General features: G+C 43.8%; 1 protein-coding gene across 11 annotated transcripts in view; it reads left to right on the plus strand.

Moving 5' to 3' along the window:
- The window catches only part of LOC121597589 (trafficking kinesin-binding protein milt), an 87,851-nt gene that overhangs the window by 53,983 nt on the left and 8,484 nt on the right, over nucleotides 1-25,384 (plus strand). For 7 of the 11 annotated variants that reach the window (XM_041923456.1, XM_041923452.1, XM_041923446.1 and 4 more), the window contains one exon: nucleotides 24,796-25,074. In XM_041923456.1, the coding sequence (XP_041779390.1) occupies nucleotides 24,796-25,074 (279 nt within the window). Of the gene's footprint in view, nucleotides 1-3,913; nucleotides 5,027-13,125; nucleotides 13,657-18,727; nucleotides 19,690-24,795; nucleotides 25,075-25,384 lie in introns of those variants that run through there. The other 4 variants (XM_041923451.1, XM_041923449.1, XM_041923450.1 and 1 more) reach the window with 4 other exon arrangements.

Raw genomic sequence — 25,384 nt, forward strand, 5'->3', positions numbered from 1 at the left:
TGTGTCAACTCTTTTCTATTGCGATTTTTGAACAAGATTTAATTGCTAGTCTCTAGCTAGTATGTTGGAATTGATAGGTCTTGAATGATTAACGGCTTTGGCCAAAATCGGAACTAAAAACATCAAAGCGCGGCGCTCAACCTTAGGCTCCCGGCTATTTATTATTTCTCAAACTACGTGTGTGTGTTTGTGTCACACATTATTTATTGCCTTTTCCTTTCGATTTCTGCCGAAGCGCAATGTGTACACCCAAAGTGAGAGGATGCTGCAAGAAAGGCTGCGTCTGTCTGTATGCACTTGTCATCGTAAGCCAGCTCACCTTAAAATGATGACCTTGTCGCCCGCGCGCGTATGATGGTTTTCCAGCCGAAGGTGGTTGTGAGGAAAATTTTTGACAAACAGCACAATGGCCGAAACTATCGTGTGGTGGCCGCTGCTGCTGCTGCTTGAGCTTTGCTCGCTGATTGAGATGGGAAACAAAAATAATTACTTTTCCCGTCTTCTCCCGGCGTCGAGGCAATTTCGCGCACGGTGTTTGGTTTCATTTTCAGCCGCAAGTTGTCGCTTTGTTTGCGCTGTATTAGATTTGAAGGTTTTTTTCTTCTTCTTCGCTTTCCTTTGGGTGTTGGTGAAGAAAAAAGTTGTTGCTTCCGACAGTCAGTGGCATGGCTTTAGCTTGCTCTCCTCCGTTGCTCTGCCTCGGCTGCAACCATAGTTGCTGTACGGTTTTTGGAAGATAAATATTAATAAGTAGTATCAGCAGGCGCATAACACGCGTAGAGTGCCTATGGTTTGATAAGGTGGAAAATTGGGAATGGCCGGTTTTACGATGTATACAAACGCTTGGCACTGCTCTGCGTCCCCGAGGCTGAAGAAAGTGCTCTAAACGGGTGTAGCGCCAAATTTAATGTGATTTGTTAAAAGACGGCTTCATGCTTTAATCTTATCAGCGGGCTTTTTCTTTTCCCTGTCTGAGAAGATGGAAAGGCTGCAGAAAGGTGAATAAAATCTTATCTTTGAAACACAGTTGAGCTGAGGTGGCCGACTGAGGAATGTTCTGTGCAGTTTTCCCCCCTATTAATTATTTATTTGGGCCAACGCATAATTTAACCTGTGTAGGTGGGTACTACTGAGTGCAGAGAAAGGTATTGAAGTGGTCTACAATTTAGTTTTATTCACAACTGAGGCACAACTGAGCTAGCTACTACTACACTTCTCATACTATTTTTAAAATAAAACGTATGAGAATTTAAAGAAAAAAAAAAAACAAACCCTTAAAATCTATCTTTTTAGTCTGAATTGAAAGAAGGAAAACCCTAATCTTCTAAAAAATCTCATTTTGATAAAGAAAAAAGGTTTTTAAAAAAGACTATCGCGTCATTTTTCAACCTGGCAACACTGCAATGCACTTTGTTGCAATGATGCATTTTCGCCGGCAAAATCTCTTTCTCTCGCTCTCGCTTTTTCTCTCTTTCTCTTGGTTGTTTCGTACAACTTTTTTGCCTACCAATGGAAAGTGCATCCGCCGTTGTTGGTTTGCTTTCTCTCGATTAATTTGTGCGCTCCCAACAATGGACCGCAGCGCTCGCGTTCACATCATCTCGATCGTTCTCTCTCCAACAGGCGCCTGGCTATGCACAACATTTCTATTTGTTTTGATTTCCAGCAGGAAATGCTCTCCCCCGAAAACCCAGTCGCGCGCTCTCTCGCCGGTAACGGGAGATAGGCAATGTTTTCATCACAACCAACACCAACGCCGGGGCCTGAGCTTTTCTTTGGCTTCTCCGGGACCAAAGTGAGTTGGTGGTGTGGCTTGTAGCGTGGTTGGTTTCGAAGCCAAAGATGCGAAGGTGCCGCTTGCTCTGTGGAGCGAAAAAGCCCAGATCTTTGGCCACATTAACGGCGCCACCGGCTTCTCAGTTCGCTTGCATCAGTCTAGCGCGGCGCAACCAAACCGCGGGTGTTGGTGAAAAAGCCAATGTTTTTAAAAAGCTTGCATCACTTCGACGCGAGAACACGGTTTTAAAGGGCTCTCTTTCGCGAAGCGTTGCAAAGTGTTTTGCCACTTCGAATGGTTTTTTGTGAATTATGTTTAAAGAAAATGAATATTTAGTGACCATCTGTGAATGGTGAATGGTGACAAAATATCGTTCCGAATTGATAGTATTGTTCGGAAGATTGCTTATTGCAAGCTGTTTGCGCATTTGTGACTGGAAGTCAATAAAAAAGAGTGTGCACAACATCATTGTGACTTGATGTTTGAATACATTTTGTGTCTTGAGTTTCTGTGTTTCCCCAATATTTGAAGTGGAAGTGTCATGCTAAACTAATAATCCACCAGTGTGCGCGTGTGTGTGTGTATTTTCACTGTCTTGGGAACCTTATCGGCCTAATGCAACAATGAGTTTGAGCAAAATGGAGGAGGTGGGCCTTGCCCTGGGGCACGCCAAAGTGTTCCAAACCATCAGCAATATGGATTACTTCATAACCAGTTGAGTACTTACGGCGATGGATGAGTATATCTTCACCTTTGCATTAACTAATCGTGACTTTAATGAGTCTTAGCAGAAGGTATCACAAAAAGATTAGTGCAGTTTTGTGGATTAAAGGAAAAGGTTTAACTGCGAACTGAATGTATTTTCAATGTATTTTATGTCTGCTTAAGCAGTTTATTACGTTGTATCAAGAGGAATTGAGTTCTTTCGTTTACCTCAATCCTTTTAAAAACAAATTGACAGTCTCCTACTAAATTGCTTTACTTAAATATTATGGTAGCCTATCATCAGTACGATTGCAAGCAATAGGATCTAATCTAAAGATAATACAACTTCTCTCATTGCACAATGCTGGCGAATTTCGTTTGATAAGCCCCAATTAATTATGCATCTGCAGGTGCCAATTGTATTGATGGCACTACTGTAATGCAAAACTGGATCATTATTTTATAGCTCCCAATTCTTGAAATTAGTCTTAGTCCACCCTAGCGATTTATTTACTTATCGCTACCTCTTCCGCTGCTGCTGCTGATGATGATGATGTTAAAACGACTGCAATGAAGACGTTTATCGTGTTTCATTGTTGCTTTTATTTTATCTCCTTTATTGCGTTAACTTCGATCGTATAATTTCTTTATTTTCTCCCAACTTGACCATAATTGTTTGATTACGATTTTGATTTACATTTTACCGCGTCGCGCAACCCTTCTGTTTTTGTATACGGCGGCACGGTGCTTATTTGCATAATGTTTCCCAGCCCAAAAACAGGAAGGTTTTCAAGAGTGAAAAAAGAGCAGCTGGTTTCTGGTTTAATTGTTTTATTGAATTGGCGTGTGATGCTGTTGCTTTCGGGACATGGAAACTCAATCGAGAAAATGTAAGCACTGGAGATCATCATACGCATACCTCTACTACGCACGTGCGTATGCGCCACACAAAACCAAAGCAATTTCCATCGCGCGCTTTACATCATCGAAGAATATGTGTATGTGTGTGTGTGAAAATTAAATACCTTGTTTTCCCCTTTGTTGTGCATGCATGCTCTGCTGGTCGTATCCCAGGCGGCCTCCTGCAATGCGTTGCTCCAAAGAAGGTAATAAGTAATACCCGATCCCACAACAATGCCGATGCCGATGATTTGATATGTGAAAGAGGTAAACTGATATTGAGTAATTACCGACAACACGCTACCACCTCCTGGGTGAAATAATTGTAATCGGATTCCGCCTCAACACACCACCGGCCGTACCCGAGGGGTTCAATTCGATGGCGCGCTTGTGTATGTGCAAATGTCTGATAAAATCGACAACTCTGAAATACGTTGAAATGATTATGGCAAAGCATGTAATCGGATTTTGAAGCAACAACAGCATTTGATTTCAAATTGAACTCAATATCCGTTCTTTCCTCTTCGAAAGATAGCATCAACAGCGTGTGGCTTTTCCGGAGGATGCATCTCAGGTAAACGGTTTCAAACAGTGCCTTTAAATGGAAGGAAAGTGTTGTTCGTCAGCGTCCAAGGATGGCACGTGTGAGGCTGTTTTGGGGTAATTTGACGTGTACACATGGTAAGCGCCACCATGTGCCATAATGAAGTGGAGAAAAAAGATGTAATCATCGCGTGTGAATTGCTAGCAATGGTACAACATACTGAACCTCAGGAAAGAAAGTGATAATAGGTAGGGGTGAAAATGTGTTCATCATTGAAACCGTCTCAACCTGCGTAAAGAGCAAAGCATATACAGCTCAATCCAACTCCAATATGGACAGTTGCGACGTGTCACCAAAAAGTGGTGTCAGTGGGCTGGAAGAGGAAGTAGACAAGTCTTCTTCCACTCCGTCGGATTTTGAAGTGTTTGACTACGAGGACATACGTGAGGAGGCTGCCGGCGGTAGAAATGGACAGCTTACGAAAGCTGACGCTAGCCGCGCCTATCACCGACGACTCGGCACGTTGAGCAGCGACGAGGAGGATGAAGCGTGCGGGACACCTTTAAACCTCGAACTGGCACAGCTCCTGACGCAGGGCATCGTCACGAAAGCGAAGGCCAACTTTGGCATTTCGAAAAACATCGAAACACTCGAACGAAGTACACACGAGCTCGAGTTGGAACAATCGTTCTACGAGCAGCAGGACCATGATGTGCCAACCGAATCCAACTCCAAAGGACATCGGTCAATTTCGCGAACTGCAAGTACGGGTCCCTACTCCGCTTCCTACAAGCGTGATCCCGATCTGTACCTGCGTCGGTCGGATGACGTTGAGCGGGACTATTACGACGACGCACAGCAGCAGCAGGATGCAGAGGAAGAGATTGATTTTGTGCAACTTAAAAATGAACAACTGCAGCAGCGACAGCAGGCGGCAGACAGCGAGCAAGGGGGGCATTTTTTCGAGGAAGATGAAATGGTGTTTGAAACACACACGCCCGGTTCGGTCGGTGGGAGCGGATTCTTTCGCTACGCCGAACCGACCACCTCCTACCATTCGGCCTGCGGTGGCTACGACAGCGAGCGGATGATGTACGAAGGTATTGTTCTTCTGGCGCGGCTGTGTTGTCGCTCAGTAGTAGCGTCTTCGTTGAGCGTTGTTTGCGCAAATTTCATCAGGCTTCTTTCTCGGTTTTAAAGCTTTGTTTTTGGGTTTGATTTTCAGTTGCGAATTATTATTAGAAGCGTGTGTGCGTGTGTATACAAATCACAAACATTTTGCATCGCTTAGTTCCGTATGGCTGAATTACATTATAAAAACAGCTTTATATTTTTATTTGCTCTGTTTTTTGGTTCCTTAAATCTGCTTCTAGTACATGAAAACTAGACTTAAAATGCTTTTTGTACGGTGCACATAGAAATGTTTGTTAGTTTCACGTACTTATCACCTGCCGTCGGATCTTCCGTTCAGATCCGATCCAGCATTGCACAAAACCAACGAGCCCCGAGCAAGGTGTGACGACCTACTGTACATTTAATAAGAGAGAAAATCGATTCGAGCGTAGGACAAACGTCCTCATCGTGATGTTTTTCACCCCTGTTCAGTTCCAGGTACTGTGTTCCCCCCTGGTACGAAGGGCATCGAATCGATCATTTCCAGCCGTCACCCGATTGTCATGATCACTCCATCAACACCACACATACAATCCACCCCAAGGGTAAGGGCAATCGATCGATCAAGGATGATTCATGAAAAATTAGCTCGGGTGGTGGGGCCGGTGTGATGCCGTTGTGTAGCCGTCGCTGTTCCATATAGTCGATGGGAAGCCGGACGGATTAACCCAAAAGAGGATAGATAAATTGCAGCCTGAACTTTGCAGTTATGACTGGGTTGTTGGGCTAACTTAAAACCACCCATTCTTGATGCTGTCCCATGGGAAACTCGTCCCAATCTAGGCTATAGAGGGTGGGAGAGTACGTGTATCAGATCGATTCGACGGATCATCAGGGGAGGTAACGGTTGCTTAATAGGGAAGAAAACTTCATTGATCGGAGGGGAAAAGGGAAATGCTCAAACGCCCCCCTTTGGTATGTTTGATTGGAAGTGAACAACCTGTGCGCCACCAGAAAACATCTTCCGAGGGAACGGTGAATTGTGGCTGTTTTTTTGATAGATTGCGTACATTATCGTCAACGTGTATCTTTATTGAAACATTCAAGTACAAGAATGAAAGAGGAGAGTGGGCATTAAGCAGGCCCAGGAAAACCAGTGTGAATGTGTATTAAAATTCCCTTCCTTAACGGTTTTTTTGTTTTGACCGAATCGACATGTTACTCGGAAGGATGGCCGGTGGAAAGTAGTTTGTGGATAAATTTATAGGACAACTATAGACATGTCTTCGTGGACAGAGAAGATGTATTGGATGGGTTAGGGATTGCTTGAGATTGGCTAAGAAAGGTATGCCAGTGTGTAGAAGGGATGGAACAACCTGTTTTCACCAGAGGAAAGTCTTTACTATTTCCTGAATTTTAAATAGTGTCACGCGAATTTTTGCAAGTATCTTATAGGTTGCTTTTCTTTTCATTTTATTTTATCCTGCTAAATGCTCTCATGCCTATATCTGTTTCCATTTGCTTATTTAAAATGCCTTACCCCCATACGTAAACAGATTTGATACATTAGACTTCAACAAGCGATAAAGCGATGAACCCGCTTTTGAAGATTTTGTTTCGCAATTTGCACCATATCACTATGTATCACGATTTCCACCCCTCCGATTACACAGGTCATCTTCGGCGGAACTCTCCACTCTGCATCCGTGTGCATTATAAGCGATAGGGGGAAAAACGGTGGACGACACATGCAGGTAGCAGCAGCAACAACCCAGAAACCTTCATTTGCAAAAAACCAGGTCAAAAGTTGCCCCGGGGGCAGGTGGGCAAAGATTATTAAGAACCGAACCTACTTTGCAGCACAAACACACACACCCTCTTCTCATGAGGGTGAATGCATCACGCTAAACCGCATTTTCCCGTTAAACACGGGGCGTGTCGCTTTTCCTTTGAGTGGCGATAGGATGCAAGCTAGATTAGTTTATTCGATTAGTGTTAAAGAGAAAAAAAGAAAACAAAAAGAGCATATTGTAGCGGTTAATAATTTTGTTGCAAATTTTATTCCTTGCCTTGCCACTATTGCTATGGATGCGTTGTATGTGTGATTGTGCACTTTGTATTTCATTGTAAGACGAAATTTGCATACAAACGCACGAAAGTGTGCGCATCCCGTGTTTCCGTTGGGTAGTAATTTAAAATTACATCGGAAAATGAATTATCATTCATTCAAGAAGAATTGGCAGCCATTAACAAACACTCACCACACCGGTCGGTGAAGAAGGTGCAGAACAAATTGCTACCTTTTTGGCCAATCGTCCAACCGTGAGTGAAAATTAAAGAAAAACGCACGCGCCCCCCTGCCCCTGTGTTCGTAAACAAACACACCTATCATCGTAATGATATGTTTAGAATGAATGAAAGGTGTATTGATTGTAGCGTGTAGCAGTGGGAGGAAATAATTGTTCAGAAAATATGTTTTCCTTCGGCGCCCTTTTTGGTCCCCCGGTTGCGAAGATGGCAGGAAGGGGGGCTACTGAGCGTAGTGCTTTCTTTCTTTCGGTACGTTTGTTTTTCCACCAATCCCACCAATACCTACGTAAGAAATGGCAACCGGATTTGAAATCAAAAGCCTCTCGCGATCGATTGCACGCGCGTGCGTTGGCGTAAAGTTATGCGCGGGAGGAAATTAAATTAATGGCAGCGTGCTGCCGGTGGCAATGGTGACATTTTGCTTTACCGTTTCCGCACCCCCGTACAGGGCAGGTAAAAAGGGAGAAAATAATCATATTCGATAACGATTCAATTAACGTGCTCCTGTGGGAAGAGAAAAGAAGCCGGTTCCCCGTCATGCTGCTTCTCGTCTTCTTGCGGAATCTCTTGCATGCGCATAATAAATTGTGGCTGCGATTTTAGCATCAGCCGCATGTAGTGACATTTGAAAGGTGGAACAAGCCTTCCCATTGTCAAGCAGGGAATAATCGTGATTAGCCATTTCGGTTGAATTAATGTTTCACGCAGTGTAAGCAATTACGGTTAGGCCCGGTGAAATGCAAAGACACACACTACAGTTAGAGGTTGACAACATTGTTGGCGTGCCTTCGCCGTAACGAAAATCGCGTGTAGAGATTTGTTGGAAAACTATTAAGTCGTTTCCTGGCCAGAAGTCGCTCTCGTACTTGTTGTTGTGATCGATACGATCACTTTCCATTAACAAGCTGCTGCTGCTGCTGCTGCTGTCCCGTCTTTGGTGGACGCATGCAAACGGGTGTAAAAACAACAAGATCACAAGGAAGTGCGTAGGCGTCAATGCTTGGTAGCGTCGTTTGGCGATGAACTTTTCCCATAAATTTCTTTACGCCCCGTCAGTTCCCCTCGATATTTGATCTTGTTTTTTGTGTGTTGTGTTTCATGGGAAGCTAGTTTAGCCCTTTAAAGAGTGAACAATGTTTTGTTGTTGCTCTTAAATAATTCCTCCAAGCGTGATGCCTACAAGATCTGCATAGTCGAGCCTGTGCCGCAGAAGATGGCTGAGAAGAGAGAGAAAAAACAATCGAAATTCCCCTTTCCTCGTATGTGTAATGGATGAAGCTTAGCACAATGGTCAGTTTGATTTGCATTCAGTTGTTTTACTTCGCTGCCTTTACATCCAGGGCCTCTCGATCGTTTGAAAGTGCCTGCTCGTTTGCTCGATAGTTTGAGATCACCACCCACAAGCCGGCGTACGCGTGTAGAGTGTGTGTTTTTTTTCCAAAGCGTGAAATAAATTGCTGAACAATGTTGTTGTACAATACATTACGCCAAAGGGAAGGTGACGGCACACCAAAACACCACTATATTGGCAGCGTGTGAACGGAATGGCAAAAGCTAGCCGCCAGCCAGCATAGACAGAAGAAAAGAAAAAAAACGGAGCAGCAAGAGCAAAATATAATAACGGACACCTTCCCGTGATCGCGAAATTTACACTGTGCACACCTTTTCCCGATTTGCATCTGATTCTTGCGATGTGTGAGGGAAAGGGAGCAGTAAAATGCGTTCGGGCGCGTTGTTGTAATGCTTCTTGTAGCTATGCTGTTGCTTTAGAGCGAGAAAAAAGGCACAGCTACAACATGCAAAACAAGCTGTGTTGGTGCCCCAATGTGTTTTAGCCTGGGAAAAGTGATTCAACTTCCTTTCGAACCCACATTAAACAATGTGTGTGGTGCTGCTGTAGGCGGTGGTGGTGTGTCTCAATCGGAATCAATTGGAGAAATGGCTTAATTTTTACCTCACAATGTGTGGGGGAAAATGGGGAAAAAATGGGGAAATTGCGTACGGTTTTGCAAAACGATCGTAGTTGATCACCTAATTAAAATCGATAGTGTGTTTTGCAATGTGTTAAATCGTTTTAGACGAACAGTTGGGAAATATTTGACATTTTACAGCTTTCTGCAAAACTTGTTTTAATTTCGTTCGTTTCCTTCAAAAAACAACCTCTTTTCACTATCACTTTCTGTGCATTAATCGTTATCACAGGTTTTCCAATTTCCTTCCCGGAATTTTCATCCATTTCCGCCATTTACTGTATGTTTAGCCCGCACTCCTCATCACACTAGCCCGCTGTACCGGTGCAACGTTCTGAAAACTCTGGCCCAACCTCCACAAGCAAGTACTTTCCCATTCGATTCACAGCGCCACAGCGTGTCGTTGGAAATAAAGTGGAAAATAGAAGGGCGCCGGCCGAGCACACCTTTGGGAAACGCCCCAGAAAAATTAGGAAAAGTACAAGCGGTTGCGCCTTATCGTGTGCCCCTTTGTGTGTGTGTGTTTTGTCCCCGCATCTCTATATCCTCCCATTTTGGTCATCGCCATCATATCTCCGCCGTGACAATAACGAACGCGGGGTTACGGTGGGTCGTCGCGCCAGCGATTAGTTCACTTTCGCTGAGCGCGCAGCGGCGCCATGCGCTTCGTTCAAAACACGGTGTAGTAAAACATGTTTATCACTATGCTTTGGGCCGTTAATCTTTAAGCTCAGGGAACATCTAAATGGAGGACGGAACACCGGATCGACAAAAGAAGGAAGAGGAAGACGCGAACGATCGCACGATCACGAGCTTGGTTTGGTGTTGTCGTCGAGATTGGGACACACTGAGCGCGCGAGCGCTCTTGGTGACGATAAAGTGATGATCCAGCTCCGTCTGGGCGACTACCTTTTCCTCTAGTGGTATTGCAATATTGCAGCAAGGGGGTGGAAAACCACAACCTTCAACATTGGATGATGGCGTTGCGAAAATATAAACTCCTTTGGACGTGACTCTATGATTAAGCGTGTTGCACGTTTTGCGGAATTTCATGCTGCTGCTGCTGCTCTGATGGTTTCTTGCAAATCGCATTCTCATTGCGTAAAAAATCCCTCCCTTCTCCTTGTTCGGTGCACCACATTCTCACGGGAAGATGTGTGTGTTTTTTTGCCAACGAATCGAATCGGGCGTCCATAGTGTTTGCTCAGCTCACCGTGATCGTCCAATCGGCTGAAAACGTGCGACGATAGGAAGGCCCGGCGCTTTTCCTTTCTTTCTGTTTAATTTCCACATACGTTATTATTTTCGTTTCACTTTTCACTTGTCCCTGTCCCCTGTCGTGAGAGGGGTTAAAGCCTAGCATTTCACAGCTCGTTTTCGCATTACACTGCCTTGCGGTTTTAGTTTTAGGTTTTCATTTGCTCCAATTTTCTTCCTTTTTTCCCCACACACACTACACTCTGTCTTGTCGCTTCGGGCCCCAGCGGGGCACGATGTTTCGATTCGTGTGAACAGGAAATTGAACACTTATTTTTAATGATTCCAAGCGGACCTGGAACGTCAGTGTGGTAAGGTATGGCCATGGTCAAATGTATCGGAGAAAGGGAAAACATAAGAGTTGGAAACTAAGGTGAACGCTTTTGTTTTTTAGGCTCATGTTTGATTTACAAGCTACAGAATTAGGTTCAGAATTTTCGTTCCACAATTAGAATAAATCTACTAGCTCATTTTTAGGTAATTCTGGAATATATTCCCGTTAGACATTTTTCACATCAAAATAAAGATCTGGCTGTGAACCATCGCAATAACAAAAACAAACATTTAATTTCGTTCCGCTTGGATGAAACCATAAACAAAGATTCTCATCTCCATCTTCTCCGACATGATGCTCACAACGGTGAACACTAGCATGGGTTAGCTCCCATGACGAATTTGCTACACCTGATGGACAGTGTAACAACATTTGGGGCATAGTTTATTTGCACAATTCTTCAACCTTTCAACCATTCTCCTTTCAAGTCACGGGGTTCATTCAGCACAAATTACGATGAGAATCTTGTGTGCGAATTGTGCTTTCATCTTGCATCCCAAGCAGAGCCTAAAATAACTTGAAATGTTCTTATATGTGCTTGCAAAAGGTGGTCGTGAGGAATAAAAAGGAAAAACTTATTGCCTCCTTTAGCAAAGAAAACACAAGCCACCATCGTGCCATCGTTCTGAAAATCTTGACTTTTCATTTCGGTTCATGAATTCCCTGATCCCTCAACCTCTCTGGGGTGTCTTGGTTGTCTGGGACAGAGTCTAAAGGGCTGATTTTATGGTGGTGCGTTTGTTCAAGCTTGCTCACCTCTTTCCGACTCTGTTTTATGATTGCACCTGTGCGTTTAATTTACAACTTTTTCTTCCCTTTCAAAGAAGCCATAAAACAAACAATCTCACGAACAGCATTTTGACTGTGTGATAATGATGCCATAAACCAATCTCGTCGTTCTGTGCCCCGAAGTCATTGACACTTTTACTTACGGCGTGATAATCTCTCTGAAGCGTGTGCTTCCTTTGCAATTTTAAAATTTTCTGATTGGGACTTGGGAGTTTTTCTGATTTGGGCTTAGTTTTTTTAGCCACTTTTTATGTTTAAAGATGTTGCACGGGACTTTACAGATGTCTTGCATTGTGCCGTGCATAACCAATCCCATTTACTAGTCGCTCGTGCCGTGCGCGTCGCCGTTATGCATCACTAAACCTGTATTCATGTTACAAATTGGAAATCAATTTTACGTAAACGTTCATCCCGGAACGGCACAAAAAAGGCAACAATTAATACGATTTTTGTCCATCCGCTCGATTAATCGTCGTCTCAAGCACACTTCAATCCATCTCTCCCCTTCTACTACGCATTACGTTACGGTTCTCCATCCTCACATGGTGGTGTCACAAAAGTGCAATGCGTGCTGTGAGGGGCGGCCTAGTACGCAAACAAAGTCTAGTGCAGCCGGCGTTTCCGATTCACTAATTTCAAAGCTGGATTTGTGTTCGGTTTGTCGCACTCTTTCCGCGGCTATTCCTAAAAGAAAGTAACCTTCTTCAGATTATTCTCATTCCAAAGTGGCCACGTACACGCCTCTACAATTCGTAAAGCTGGATTCAATTTTCCTTTTTAGTTTGCCCTTCTCGCCTGTTAGGGTCGATCAGTCAGTCCCAAGTCCAAGGTAAAAAAAGCCAGATAGCAGTAGAAAACTTTTAAAATAAACAAACGCATCGAATCCATAGAAACGACTGTGACACAATCTTCCGTCTCGCATGCGAGCAAACTGACAATAGGGAAAAGAAAATTGGAAAATCGTATAAGAGGATGGCAATGGCTTATTGAAAAGTCACACTAATCCTCTGAAGCGTGTCATGTGTTACCATCTTTGAGTGTATGCTAGTTTAAAAGGTTTGAAATGGCACGAGTTTTTCCAGGAGGAAGAAAATCCTTTAAAAAAAAAGACAAATAATCACTCAACACATTTTAATACCAAGAACTCAAGTGTCAAGGTTTCAACATCACTCGCCAACCAATAGGGGAGAACTACTTAACAACCACTTGCTTACCACTACACTGAGAGCGAGAACTTGTGCTAGTGCTTTCTCTTGGCACGCCATAATGGCCTCCGCAAGCAATCGATAGTAACACGCACCGTCGCCGAGGAGTCAGCTGCGAGCAGTTTATACGTAGAATGAGCACCACGATAGAAGTGTATGTGTGTTATATCCGTCCAGGATATTTGCCAAGGAGGAAGCAACGCTACCAAGCTTGCCAAGAGTCAGTCAATGTTTGACGTTTCGTGCGCGTAGACGGATGTTGCGTTGTGTGTGAACGAAAGGAGCGTTGTGTAAAGGATTTTGTGTGCATTAATCGTTCAGAGATCGTAAATTAAGATATAGCAGTGTCTTCAAAATGGGCTACAATAAGAAGTGTATAAAAACTATCGTTTGAAAAGGTGTATATTTTGTGTAGGCCTTGTGTTGTGAGCTCATCGCGAGCGCTTCAGATTTTCAAAAAATCTGTTTTATCAGAAAAAAGCATCTTCCTCAAATTTGTCCAATAAGAGATAGTTTTATAAAACACAAACAGATTCAACGACGAGACAATCTTTGTGTTCATTAGTTTAAAAAGGGGACAGAAATCCGTAACAAACATACCTCATTCAAACCCACTGCGTACGTGCATTCGGTAGCGTTCCATCCATTTCATCAGCGGGAGGAAAATATCGATCCTTTGTCGCATAGCACGACGCGGAAGTTATAGATTGACTGCGTATCGCAAAAGGGTGGAAAAGCGCAGAAAAAACCAGGTGCATTTTCATGTTGTGAAATTTAATCGCTATATACATTCACGCCCTTCGCCCTGTTCCGTGTGCACACCATCAGCCTTCTTGACTGAAGCTTTCATTCGTCTTGTAGCAAGATCATTTTGCATTTTACGCATCCTGCTACCGTTGCTGCTGAATTCATTGTTTGGTTTTGTAAAGCAAAAATGTATTTATTTTTGTTCGCACAAACATCATCGCAATCATCATCATCATGAGGTGTGCTCTGCTCCTTGTTAGGCGTCATGGCTTGTCATTGGAGTGGCTCATCTATTGCGCATGTGCGCCAATGTCACGTAGTATTTGTGCGTTGCTGCTGCTCCGTGTTGCTGTGCTTGCTTTTGCATTAGATTTGCTTTCATTCACCGTTCATCTTCTTCTCCCCTACTTGACTGTTGTAGTGCTAGCTGCGGAAAGATTTCGCAATTTGTTGATTTGTTGTGAAGTTTATGAATGTTTTGTGTAGATGCGGATTGGGATAATAGTTCCTGCTTTTGACATTCACAAATATTAGCTTCATTATTCTACGTCATAACAGTTATTATATTTGTTACTGCATCAAAGTGTTATTGAATAAATCTAAATATTGGTTTCAACAGTTGAAGTTAATTTTTGTATAGTTTGTCTTCTATTGGGTAACGAGAATTACTCCTTAAAATCATTTTAATGTAATAAAATTGGTGCTCAACAATTTTAATATCGATTACATCACCAAAACAATGTCCAGGAACGAGAGGAAAAGTGTAATTTCGAACGGATAGGAACCAGTTCTGCGCAGCATCCAGTGCTCTCCATGATTTTTTGACAATTCTCTCTTCTCACAGCTTCTCTCCTTACAAGGTAGAATCGCTTTGGTTGAGCTCGTTAGATACTTCAGAAGAATTTCAGTGCTTATCGGGGTATCCATCGCCTAGCGTGTTTTGATGTGTGCTATCATACTGTTGCAAGCTTTCCAGCAATAAATTATTATAAAACGGAAAACAAACCATAAAACAGATTGTGTGCGTGCGAAGACGACATAATCATTCCTAGCCAGCGCGCATGGTGGTGGTGTGTGTTTCTTAAATGAATGGTGATGCAAAAAGGCGAAGATTGCAGTTGCTTCTCTCGCGCCGAGGCGTGAAGAAAATATGCGGCGAAAATTCCCTCCCGCCCGCCTGATGATGGCGGTGGTGGCTGTGAATAGTGAAGATTATTAAACGGTTAACACCACTTCTCTGCTGCTGGTGTGGTGTTTTTGTTTCGTTCAAATACACAACCGGCCGCACCGGGTGAATAGTTTGAGCTGCTGTTTGTCTGGTTTTTTTTTCGACGATGTAATTTCCGTTTTTCCTCCATCGATAGTGAGAGCGGGCAGCGATTATTTGGCTAATTGATCGTTTCTGTATGCTTAGTTTTACCGCATTTCCGCTGCCAGCTCTGTTTATGACGGCACAACACACAGGGAAGGGCAAATTCAATTGGACCAGTGTGCTGCATATGGTGGTGGCTGTGGCTGTGTAGACGCGCTGACGACAACTACGTCACACCGCAGGGGCGAATGTCTCCCGTGTACCCTTTTTTATTATGCGTACGTGCTTTGCAAAACGTCGTGTCTGGCGAGGAAAAGTTTTTAGGCAAAACACACACACACACACGTACACACTTCGGTAACGAAAGTGAAAAATCATTTTCTGGTGCGTGTGTGTGTGATCTATGGACGATGGATGTTGTATTTTGCTACGGATGAAAAGTGAAGTGAAAACTATCAATTTTCTTCTGTCTCGCGACCACACGAAACCAATTTTTTTGGAAGGGGTGGTAACATAGACGTCGTTCATGTTTGTCCGAAATGAGGAGGTAAATTGAAAATAAGGCAGTACCGCATTTTCCAGCTTCCACCAACTATTCGCGTGCGCATGAGCTTCTCTCTGTCTCGAGTTGTATGTGGTATTGTTTGTGTTTGGGATGCAAACATGTTTTGCACGAATAATCTAAACATCTTCTTATTTTGTGTTGTGAAAATGTATTTGAAAAGTATAAAAATTCATAAATTGTATACAAAGCTCGAAATAAAGCCACGGTATGTAATGTATTGTGTCATAGAAGCATTTCGCAGCAAAGCATCCATGCATAAGATAAAATTGCCGTCAGAGCGACAAAACATCCTACTGCTGCATACCCATATACCGGCCCTTGAATTGCAGCATCAAAGCTTGAGCACGTTGAGCTGCTTCGGAAGACTTCAATTTGGCCCGAAATAATTGGCCACTGATATGCGGGGTGCACGACCGGCCAGGGGACCATTTTCCAGCGAGCTACTCATTCATTTACTCGAGTAACTTCAAAAGATGATGAGGTTAAAGGGGTCTCCTTCTGTTGCCGAAGAGGACCAATCTTGAGGTAACCGGCTGACGGCACCAAACAACCAATCGGTCCAGTGTGGTCATTTGCCGTCTTACCGCACACTAAGAGGTCTCTCTCTCTCTTCGTGTTTCCACGCTTACTTGGAGGAACATTTTCTTCCGACGCATGAAGCAAAAATGCACTGTGCGATGCATTTTCTGTACCAAACGCACGAAACGTCATCATCATCATTATCATCATCTGTGCACATGAGTTTCTGGGACGAAGATTCGTTGACCCGTGGAATCGTTCCAGCGAGCGAGGGACAGAGCGGGACTGATGAAATGCTGAACGGAAATTTCTCACATCGCACCGGTGCCTCAGCTTGCATTTGTCTGCAAATTGCATGTTGCGTACGCGAGATGCACACAAAAATGCACCAACGCATTTTTTTCCACCTATGAGAGAGAGAGAGAGGAGTTTTTTATACCTTTATGGATTAGTACTCTTCATCTTTGTCGCGGGGTTACTGCTGCACCATAACTGTGTGTGCATCAACTGTTGTAAAATTTAATCTATTTTTCCTGTAGGACTTAGAGGAACTATATTGTTTCCAAGAGTGCTACTTCATTTGTTCCATTATGCAGTATGCATCCGTCTGAAGAAATATCTGCAAACATAAACCGCAAACAGTGGCAACTTCGTAGGTGGAGGACAGAAAAAAATCACCTCCTCTCTTGTTTAAACAACCATTCAATGTATGCACCATGCCACCCCAAAGATCTTATTGTTACGGTGACTTCTTCTCCCACCGAAGAGAACACATGTTTTGTTGGCGCACCTGTCCCGATTATGCGGTAAATATGACTTGACAAAGGTCACCAGAGTGCACAAGAAAACGGTTTCTACTCCGCGGCGAATGGTACAAATGCATTTGTGAATGTAGGTTGCATTTGTTTTGCATCCATTCATCGTGAAGGGTGTGCAACATGGTGTATTACAGTTAGTAGGCATTCGTCTCTCCTTCTCCCCTTTCTCCGGGTAAGATGACAACAACCTGCAGCTTCTCCACCGCCTTTACTACAGGTGTCAATCGAATGCGGGGGACGAAAGACCTGCTGGAATAACAAACACTGCGTTTGTTCTCGTTACAATGTAAAGTTCCCCTTACGCCGGGAGCCTCCTACTCATCTTACTCATTATGCAGAGAGCGGTAGGGAGCGTAGTGTGATTTATTCCGCCAATTTTCTCATCCATCTGCTCTCGGAGTTTGCATTAATTGGCCTGCAAGAGAACAAAAAAAAAAAGACAACATTTCATATCAGCACTTATCGCTCCTGCCCATGACCGTGAGCTTGAGAGGTGGTTTTCCTTCTCTTCACTCATTAGAAGCAACATTCTCTATTAGGGTATTAGCTTGAGTAGAAGGCAAAAAATGCCGCAAATCATAATCCCGTGTGTCATTGCGTGGAAAACTGTGCATTAAGTAATGGTTTCATTATGTTTTGTCTCTCCATCTATCTACGCTCTGTAGAGGCATCCCCTCGCATCACTCCATCAGGTTGAGGCATTAGTCATCCACTTCGTGCCTATCCGCTAAGAACTAAATCTCGAGTTGGCGTTCCAGTTCGAAACGGAACTTTAAATTGCGTTCACTTTATCATACGCTCTGCACACGTGCAGCGGGTCATCAGCGTGTGTGCGATGCATTACTACGATGCACCGGCGTGTACGGCGTGGACGCACTGCACTTTGTTTTGTTGCATTCTACTTTTAAGTGCTTCAGCCGTCTCGGAGTAGAGCAACATTTCTCTGTTCCGGTCGTTGGGTTGAGATTTACCCTTTTGCTTTTTAGGTTAATGCATAATTTCTCTTCCGGGTGGGTTGCTTCTGCTATCAACTCACCCTTGAAAAACTGGTTAAAAAGGCATAATAATTTTACTCCTTTTTTCGCTTTTGTTGTTGTATCTAACTCTACAATTCTAGATGATTTGCGAATGCAATTAGGCTTTGTTAGGTAACGTTTTGTGTTTTATTCCGCTACGGCAACAAACTGCCTGCGGAACGGATTAGTAACAGTTTAAAAAATAATGTTCCGCTACTTGCACGGACGCAGCAGCATCGGTAGCAGCAAAGATGTTCTTGTTTCGTCCCCGTTTCCGAGTGCAAATCCGTTGGTCCGTTATGCAAATTGCGAAGAAAAATCGATTGTTTCTGAACCGAATAGGTGCAACGATGGACGCAGAGATGGGTGTGTGCTCTTGAGGCATGCGAAATTAAACATGTACAGCACGCGATATTGATCGCAGTGAAAAGTGGGTTAATTATAATTTGATTATTGTTTCTCCGTTCTGTTCCCTGTTGTTTGTTTTGAACGTTTTCAAGAGCCAATCAACCTTCTGAGAACTGTAAAAACAATATCATTATTGATGCTTCTGTCTGATGAATTAATGCAAACCCCCCGATGCTGTTGCTTAAATAATCAGTTATCGTACATTTGTTGGAGCTGGTTGATGGTGTGATCAATAAACGGAGGGAAACAGCAGTGCCGGACTGACATCAAGTCTCTAATTCTTAGCTTAATGGACACAAGGGTTAATTATACACATTGGGTCATTCTAATGCTCAGAATAAGGCTTACGGATTAAGATAATTTGTGTACTACGTTCTTCCAATTCTATTTCATACTCTTCCGTAACAAACATATTTGTTTGAACCAATTTCTCTACAGTATATTGCTTGGAAATGTGATAAAAATGTGTGTGTGCAAATGAAAGTATTGACGATGATCTGTTCAGACGAATCCTTTTCTGTGTTTTGAACCTCTCAATACCCCTTCCTGGTTGGCAAAGACATTTATCATCGTTCACTAAACAAACAATCAGACTGTGACTGTGATTTTAAAGAATCAAAAGCATCAAATATCTCCAAAAATGCTTTCCCGTGCGGTGAACGCGTTTCGTAAGAAAAAGTCTCGCAAATCCGCACACCACGACGGCGAAGATGACCGTCACGGTACGGACACGAACGCAAGTGAAACGGAAACCGAACCGGACGACTGCAGCTGCCACTCGGAGCCGGTACTGCCGGCCGGCCTCTCGCCAGCATTCGCCAGCAACGGCCGTCTGCTGCAGGACAGTTCACCCGCCTCCTCCACCGAATACTTCCAAGATGGTCCCGAACAGTACCAGGAAATGGGCGGCCGTAGAAAGAAACACTCAAGGAAAGATGAGCAAACAGCGAGCGATGAGGTGCGTGAAGAGTGTCGCTCTTCTTCAAGCATTGCATCGTCCCTGCTGTCGACGATCCGGCGGGCTAGGTCGCGGTCTCGGTCTCGGTCAATCGCGTCATCATCACCGGCCGCCGCCGGTCGAAGTACATCGAAGCTGCTACCCACCTCGAAAAGTACGCTAAGTAGTAGAAGCCATCGTGGTGGTGACCAAGTTGGTGGTTGTGGTGATCTTGGTTACGGTGGTACCGGTTCCTCTGCTTCTTCTGCACTGCTGCACGGCGACGAGGAACGTAATGCACTGGGCAGTTCTGACAGCTTCGCCCGTGACACGAAGCGTGGGGTGAGGGATCCGTCCGAGGATCACCTTCGATCGTCGCCTACCCAATCTACCGAGCTTGCTGGTGCTGCCAGTGGCAGCGGTAGTGGTGGTAGTGTGAGGCAAGGTGATGGAAAACGGCAAGGTTTGACGATTTCTTATGCAAATTTTGATTGGATTGCGCCCCAAAAGGGGTGAAAGAAGATGTGTTAATTGGTTGGGGGTTCTTAATTTATGTTTTGTTTTTGTTTTCTTACTTCCCTAGTGTTCTTTGCTGTGTGTGTTTTGTTTGTTTTTATGTTGGTATGCTAGATATGGTATTCAATGTTTTTCCCACAGTTTGGCTTGTGTGTGTGTTTATTTTCTTTGATTTGCTGTACAATAATTATAATGCACTCTAGTTAATTACGAATTGATTATGGAACTTATTTGACTTCAAATTAAAAGTTTACTAAAAAGCAAATTTGCCTCAAATGGTCATCAAACACTCAAGCAAATGCAATTGCCACTAAATAGAGAGTTGCCCTTTACGGATGTAATGAGGGAAAAATCCTTTCCTGTTGTGCCACTGTTTGCTAGCCTTGTTTGGCCCTTCAAAAAAACCACTTCTGGTCAGTGTTATGTAAATAAATTCAATGTAATAATTTCCGCTCTCAAATGCGCCCTGCGGAGAAAAAAAAACAAATACATTACTCGATAACGAGCTTTCCAACTCACCTTTCGCCCACCTGCTTGTTTTTATCCTTTGCAAAGATCTTGTTCCCAAGTTCGATCTTCAAACCTAGGTGCCACTAATTGCAATTCGTTCGTCCGAATGCAAACAAGAGAATGAAATTAAATGCAACAGCAGTTTTCCTTCCCTCTGCTGCGGAGGGCGAGCGTCTTATGGTTTAAGTTGGAGAGCGCAACTATACTGGATTTAATATGTACGCCCGTCCCCTTCGGCACCTTGTTAATGCCGAGCTTATCGGTGATCGCGAATACTCTGTACCACTACCGTCGTCGTCATCGTCGTCGTCGGTGGCAAACCTGTTGCCCGGATCTCCGCTCACCGCGCTATTTTGAACTTTTACTTCGACGAGCAACAATATAAATGCTTTTAATAGTCCGTTCCTCTCCAACCACCCTCCACCGTAGTACCGTCTCACTGTCTGCAAAGGTGCAAGGGTTAGGGCAAAGGATTGGCGCAGTTCGAGCTTCATTCATGCTGTGGTCTAGCCTAGAAGGTGCGGTTCGTGTGAAAAGTGTTCACCCCGTTTCGATTTCATCGAACCGGCAAAAGGGTCTGGGAAAATATTTGATCTTTCCTCCCGCGTCTCGACTCTCTAATGTCAGTGAAGCTATCAAAAAGAGCCCTTTTTGAGTGGGTTGGGACGGTGTGCGGTGGCTTTCCTGGAAGAAGGCCGTCAGGCTTTCAGCGAACCAGTTCGATTTATTTAGATGCGAGTTGGAAAAATAAATACCAAAACCACACTGCTTGGTATTTTACGAGGGCAAGCATCGACGATGGAATGTTTGCAGGTTTATTATTAACCAGCGTTAATTTTACTTCGCTCTCCAAACCAAACCACCCCATTGGGCGGGATGCTCACTGCATTTTGCTAGAAAACGTTTTTACGTGTTTGCAAACCGATCGCTTATCGGATAGGAATCGTTTTTCTTTCTGCCTTTCTGCTATGTGTTTAGCAAAGCGGATGGAATTATGGTCCTCCGTGTTCTTGGTACACAATTGCCTTTTCTCTTTCAGCGGAGCTACATCTAGCTACAACTCGAAAGAAAGTGAACGTTTTGCGTTGTACTGCGAGTTTGGAGCACTGCTAGCAAAAACATAACACCCCCTTTTGAAAGGATTCCCCTGGCCAAAGGTCTAATTAAAGCCGGGCCTCGGAACCGTTCCAGGACGCTGGTTCCCTATCCACGCGAAGAAAAGCGAATCGAGTTAGCCTTCTACACGACTGCCTTTCCACCAGGAGAGAACTCTTGTACGCAGGCAGGAAATGATTGCAATCGAATTAGCGAACCCGCGGATGGACGATGGATCGCACCAGCGGAGAGAAGCAAACGGCGGCTGCAAAGTGAAGTGAAAGGTCGAAACAGTTTCGCCGAAAACCTGGCGGGTTACCAACCAAGAGGTTAATAAGAGAAGCTGTCTGTTTCGTAATGTGTATAATGTACGATCGATCGCGCTAGATGATCGTACATCAACAAACAGGCGCAAACGCTTTATTAGCCCTCCAGCTTTGTATTTTCCTGGCAAACGATAAGTGGTTTTTCTGTGGCCGAGAGCTGGCGGGTTAAGTAATTGGATCGTTTGATTGTTGGTAGTTTTGGGGGTGATTGGAAAATGAGTTTAGGAAGCTGAACCTCTATTAACAGTACGTAGCAAATGCGGACGCGTAGTGTAGTGCCAAACGGACGGTCTTACATCTCAAAGGTCCTGAGCTCTTAAGGTTCAAATCTTAATTAGAATGCAGGGGGGGAAATAAGCTCATTCGGAAAAGCGCCTTTTATAAGCAACAGGTAGAGATACACTTTCACGGTTGATTTTATATATAAGATTAAGATAAAGGAACGATAAGTATTTCTTTCATGGTATTATGTGAAAAGAATAGTGCTAAAAAATGTCAGTTACCTTTGATTGTGGGAACAATCAAAACGTGCTATCGATCACAATTTTGGCACACTTCTCACGCTGCTCAACCAACTATCGATTGCAGCCAGATTTATTTCTAACATTTCCACAATTGAACAATATGCCTGAGTAATCGAAGGCATTACTGGATAGAAAAAAAAATTCCAAAACCCTCAATTCGAAAGCTCCTTGGCGTTGCATTTCGATAACGATCTTCGATTTGTTTTGTTTGGCCCACCGGGAGGCCAACACTTCTCCCCACAGGCACGAACTTAGAGACTTGCCCCCCTGAGGAGACTGTTTGACGCAAAATAAATGAAGACATTTTAACAACAGTACCAGCTGAGTAGCAACAGTAACAACAGTAAAAGCAAGGAGTGCTCGTCCCAATCACAGGGCCTGATGAATGGAAACTTTGTTACGGAACAATTGTTAATGCCAGTACATTCGTGACATTTACCATTTGGCTTTTCGAGCTCTTCTCGGTGGTAAGTAAGAGCACCCCGTGGTGGTACCCCGTTTGCTGTTAACAGGCTTGTTTAATTTGAGCCATTTCTGGTTCGGATCGTGTTTTTGTGCTTTTAAAGGTATTAACTTTCCACACAAAAAAAAACACAACGTGTACGTGTCATTCCCCGTGGAGAGAACGACGGATTGATCATACCCCAGTCACCTCTTTAGGCAAGCGTGAAATTTGCACCTCACCACCATCTTCCCTCCGTTATTTCCTAAACAATGCGACACAACAATTTTGCCATCTCGTAGAGGAATCTTTAAGCAAACAATAATAGCAAATGGAATGAATCGGGCTTGGCGCCCGGTGTGTTGCATAATGTCTTCATTAAAGGGTGGCGCACGATCGGACGTACAGAGGACGGGTGCCAGCGCTTTTCTTTCGCGACCGTTCTTTCCCCCTGTGGGTCACGAAGTCATCAATGTCAAATGTACTTTTTGTTCGCTTGATTGAGCGTCTTTTGGGTTGGTTTGGTGTGTGGGGGGGTCGCTGTTTTCCATTTTCTTTTAACCGTATTGGGAGAAATGAAACGCGAGGGGCAACTGAGGCTCCTCGGTTTGTGTCTAGTTTCGTGTAGGATTGTGTCAGGTGGAGTAGCTGTTTAACATCTTATTTGTTTAGAATTTTATGGCATTGAAAATGGGCACGATTCTCTATGAAATGGGAAGGGTGTTGCAATTAATCCAATGTGATTCAATTAAATGTATCGTATTGTTATGGCTGTAACACGTATGTGTTGGGTTGAGTGTGCTTTTTATTTCATTAGCGTACGTAATGGTTAGTTTGGCTTGGTTAAATTCCAAAAAGCGCCATTCTAAATTATGCAATCTTTTGCTGTGGTACCGCTACTAGCTTTCTACAAGATAGCGCTTCGTCAATGATGATACTCCTTGCTTGGCAAACAAAACCTTAAACGAAAGTGAAGATGTTGCCCATCCAGCTACTGGCCCATTTCGCTCGCTATGGTACATAAATGTTTTTGTTTTGATGACGATCCGTCACGAGTCAGCATATTGTTGGACTGCTGGTGCTGCTGCCTTCCGATTGCTGACGCAAAACTGGATCATCCGTCATCGGCGAGAAAGAAAAAAAACCGACAGCACCCAGACGCTCCACCGTGAACGACTTTTGGACGGCAAAGTTGCATAATACGAAAATCTTCAAATTGCATCTTGTTCGTTTCGCCCTTACGTTGGAGTTTAACTTTTGAGCGTTTTAAGCGTCAGCATCTCTTCCCATTGAGAAAGAAAGACCAGCGAACAAAAAGAGAGCCATTTCTTTTCTGCACCAATTCCGCAACATAATGACTGTTGTGTGTGTGTTGTGTTGAGTAAAAATTAAAACAAAACAAAAAGAAGGCTGTCTAAAAACAAAACCAAAAAACACTGGAAACAGTGCAAAGCTTTCGATGTGGCGTTTATAATTGGTCGAAGGAAAGGATACACTCCATTGCGCGTTCCAATACTTTGTTACCGTAACCACCGTACCCCTTTGGAGCTATTTAAAAGGGAGTGGAAATTGTCCTGTGCTGGGAATTGGATTACGTACAGAAGGGGGAAATTGTTGTTGTTTGGCGGTCTTTCTTTGGACATTCGTCTGCTACAGCTTACACTCTTCATGGACGTTTTTTAAATTATTGTTTCAATGGTCTTTTTATGTGTGTGACGGAAGTGTCCTTGAGGCTCTTTCGTGACTGTGTGCACGAAGCTTCGAATTGCTTGTTCGAACAAAAGATTAAATGGTACAGCTAGCAAACGTGTTTGCGTGTTCCACGATCCTGTTTATCGATTGACAATCATTCATATGTAGCCTATTATATGTGTATAATCCTGGTTATTATTTATCTTTTCCGATCAGCTCCATCCTGCACGCCATACATGAATGGACTTGGTAGTATAGCAATGGAAGATATGTTTAGCTTTGTGTTATGTTTATTTTTAGCTCGGTTTATTGTATTTATCTCCTTCAGATCTTACTTACTGTGGCCTGCGAAGCTCAACTACTAGAGCTATACTTACGAACGGAGTCCCTCCTATCCGCCGCACATACAGCTTTGACTAATGACAATTCTGTTTCTCTCTTGCACCCTCCACTCCCTTTCACAGTCCTATGCGGTAACCGAGTGAGCCAAATGACCCGCGCGTACGATGACATAGATGCCGTAACGCGCCTGCTGGAAGAGAAGGAAAAGGACCTCGAGCTAACGGTGCAGATTGGCAAGGAGCTGCTAGCGCAGAACACGCACCTCGAGAACCGGGTCGCCGAGCTGGTGCAGGAGCTCAAGACGACGAACGAAAACCGGGCGCAGCTCTCGCACGAGCTGCATCAGAAGATCGAGCTGATCGGAATACTGACGAACGATGCCGACGACACCAGTGAGAATGGTAAGCTACCACGAGGGACACTGATGCCATTAAGCTTTATGATATTTTACAAATGTTAGTTTGAAAGATATAAGTGCTCAAAATGCTGAGTAAATATCTCCAAATCTACTCGAAAATAACTTCAACTTTTTCGTGCATTCTACATGGATCGCACACGTCTACGAATCGAATATTACTTTCCCCACATGAGCCGTTTGAAAGTGATAAGCGATTAAGTGTTGCCCTTTGGCCCTATCCGTGACAGAAGAATGGGGTACCTAAATTAATAGTTTCCATAACACTTTCACTCACCAGCACCTAGCTTAAGCGC

Source organism: Anopheles merus, chromosome 3R (genome assembly GCF_017562075.2).
Source record: "Anopheles merus strain MAF chromosome 3R, AmerM5.1, whole genome shotgun sequence".
NCBI lineage: Eukaryota > Metazoa > Arthropoda > Insecta > Diptera > Culicidae > Anopheles > Anopheles merus.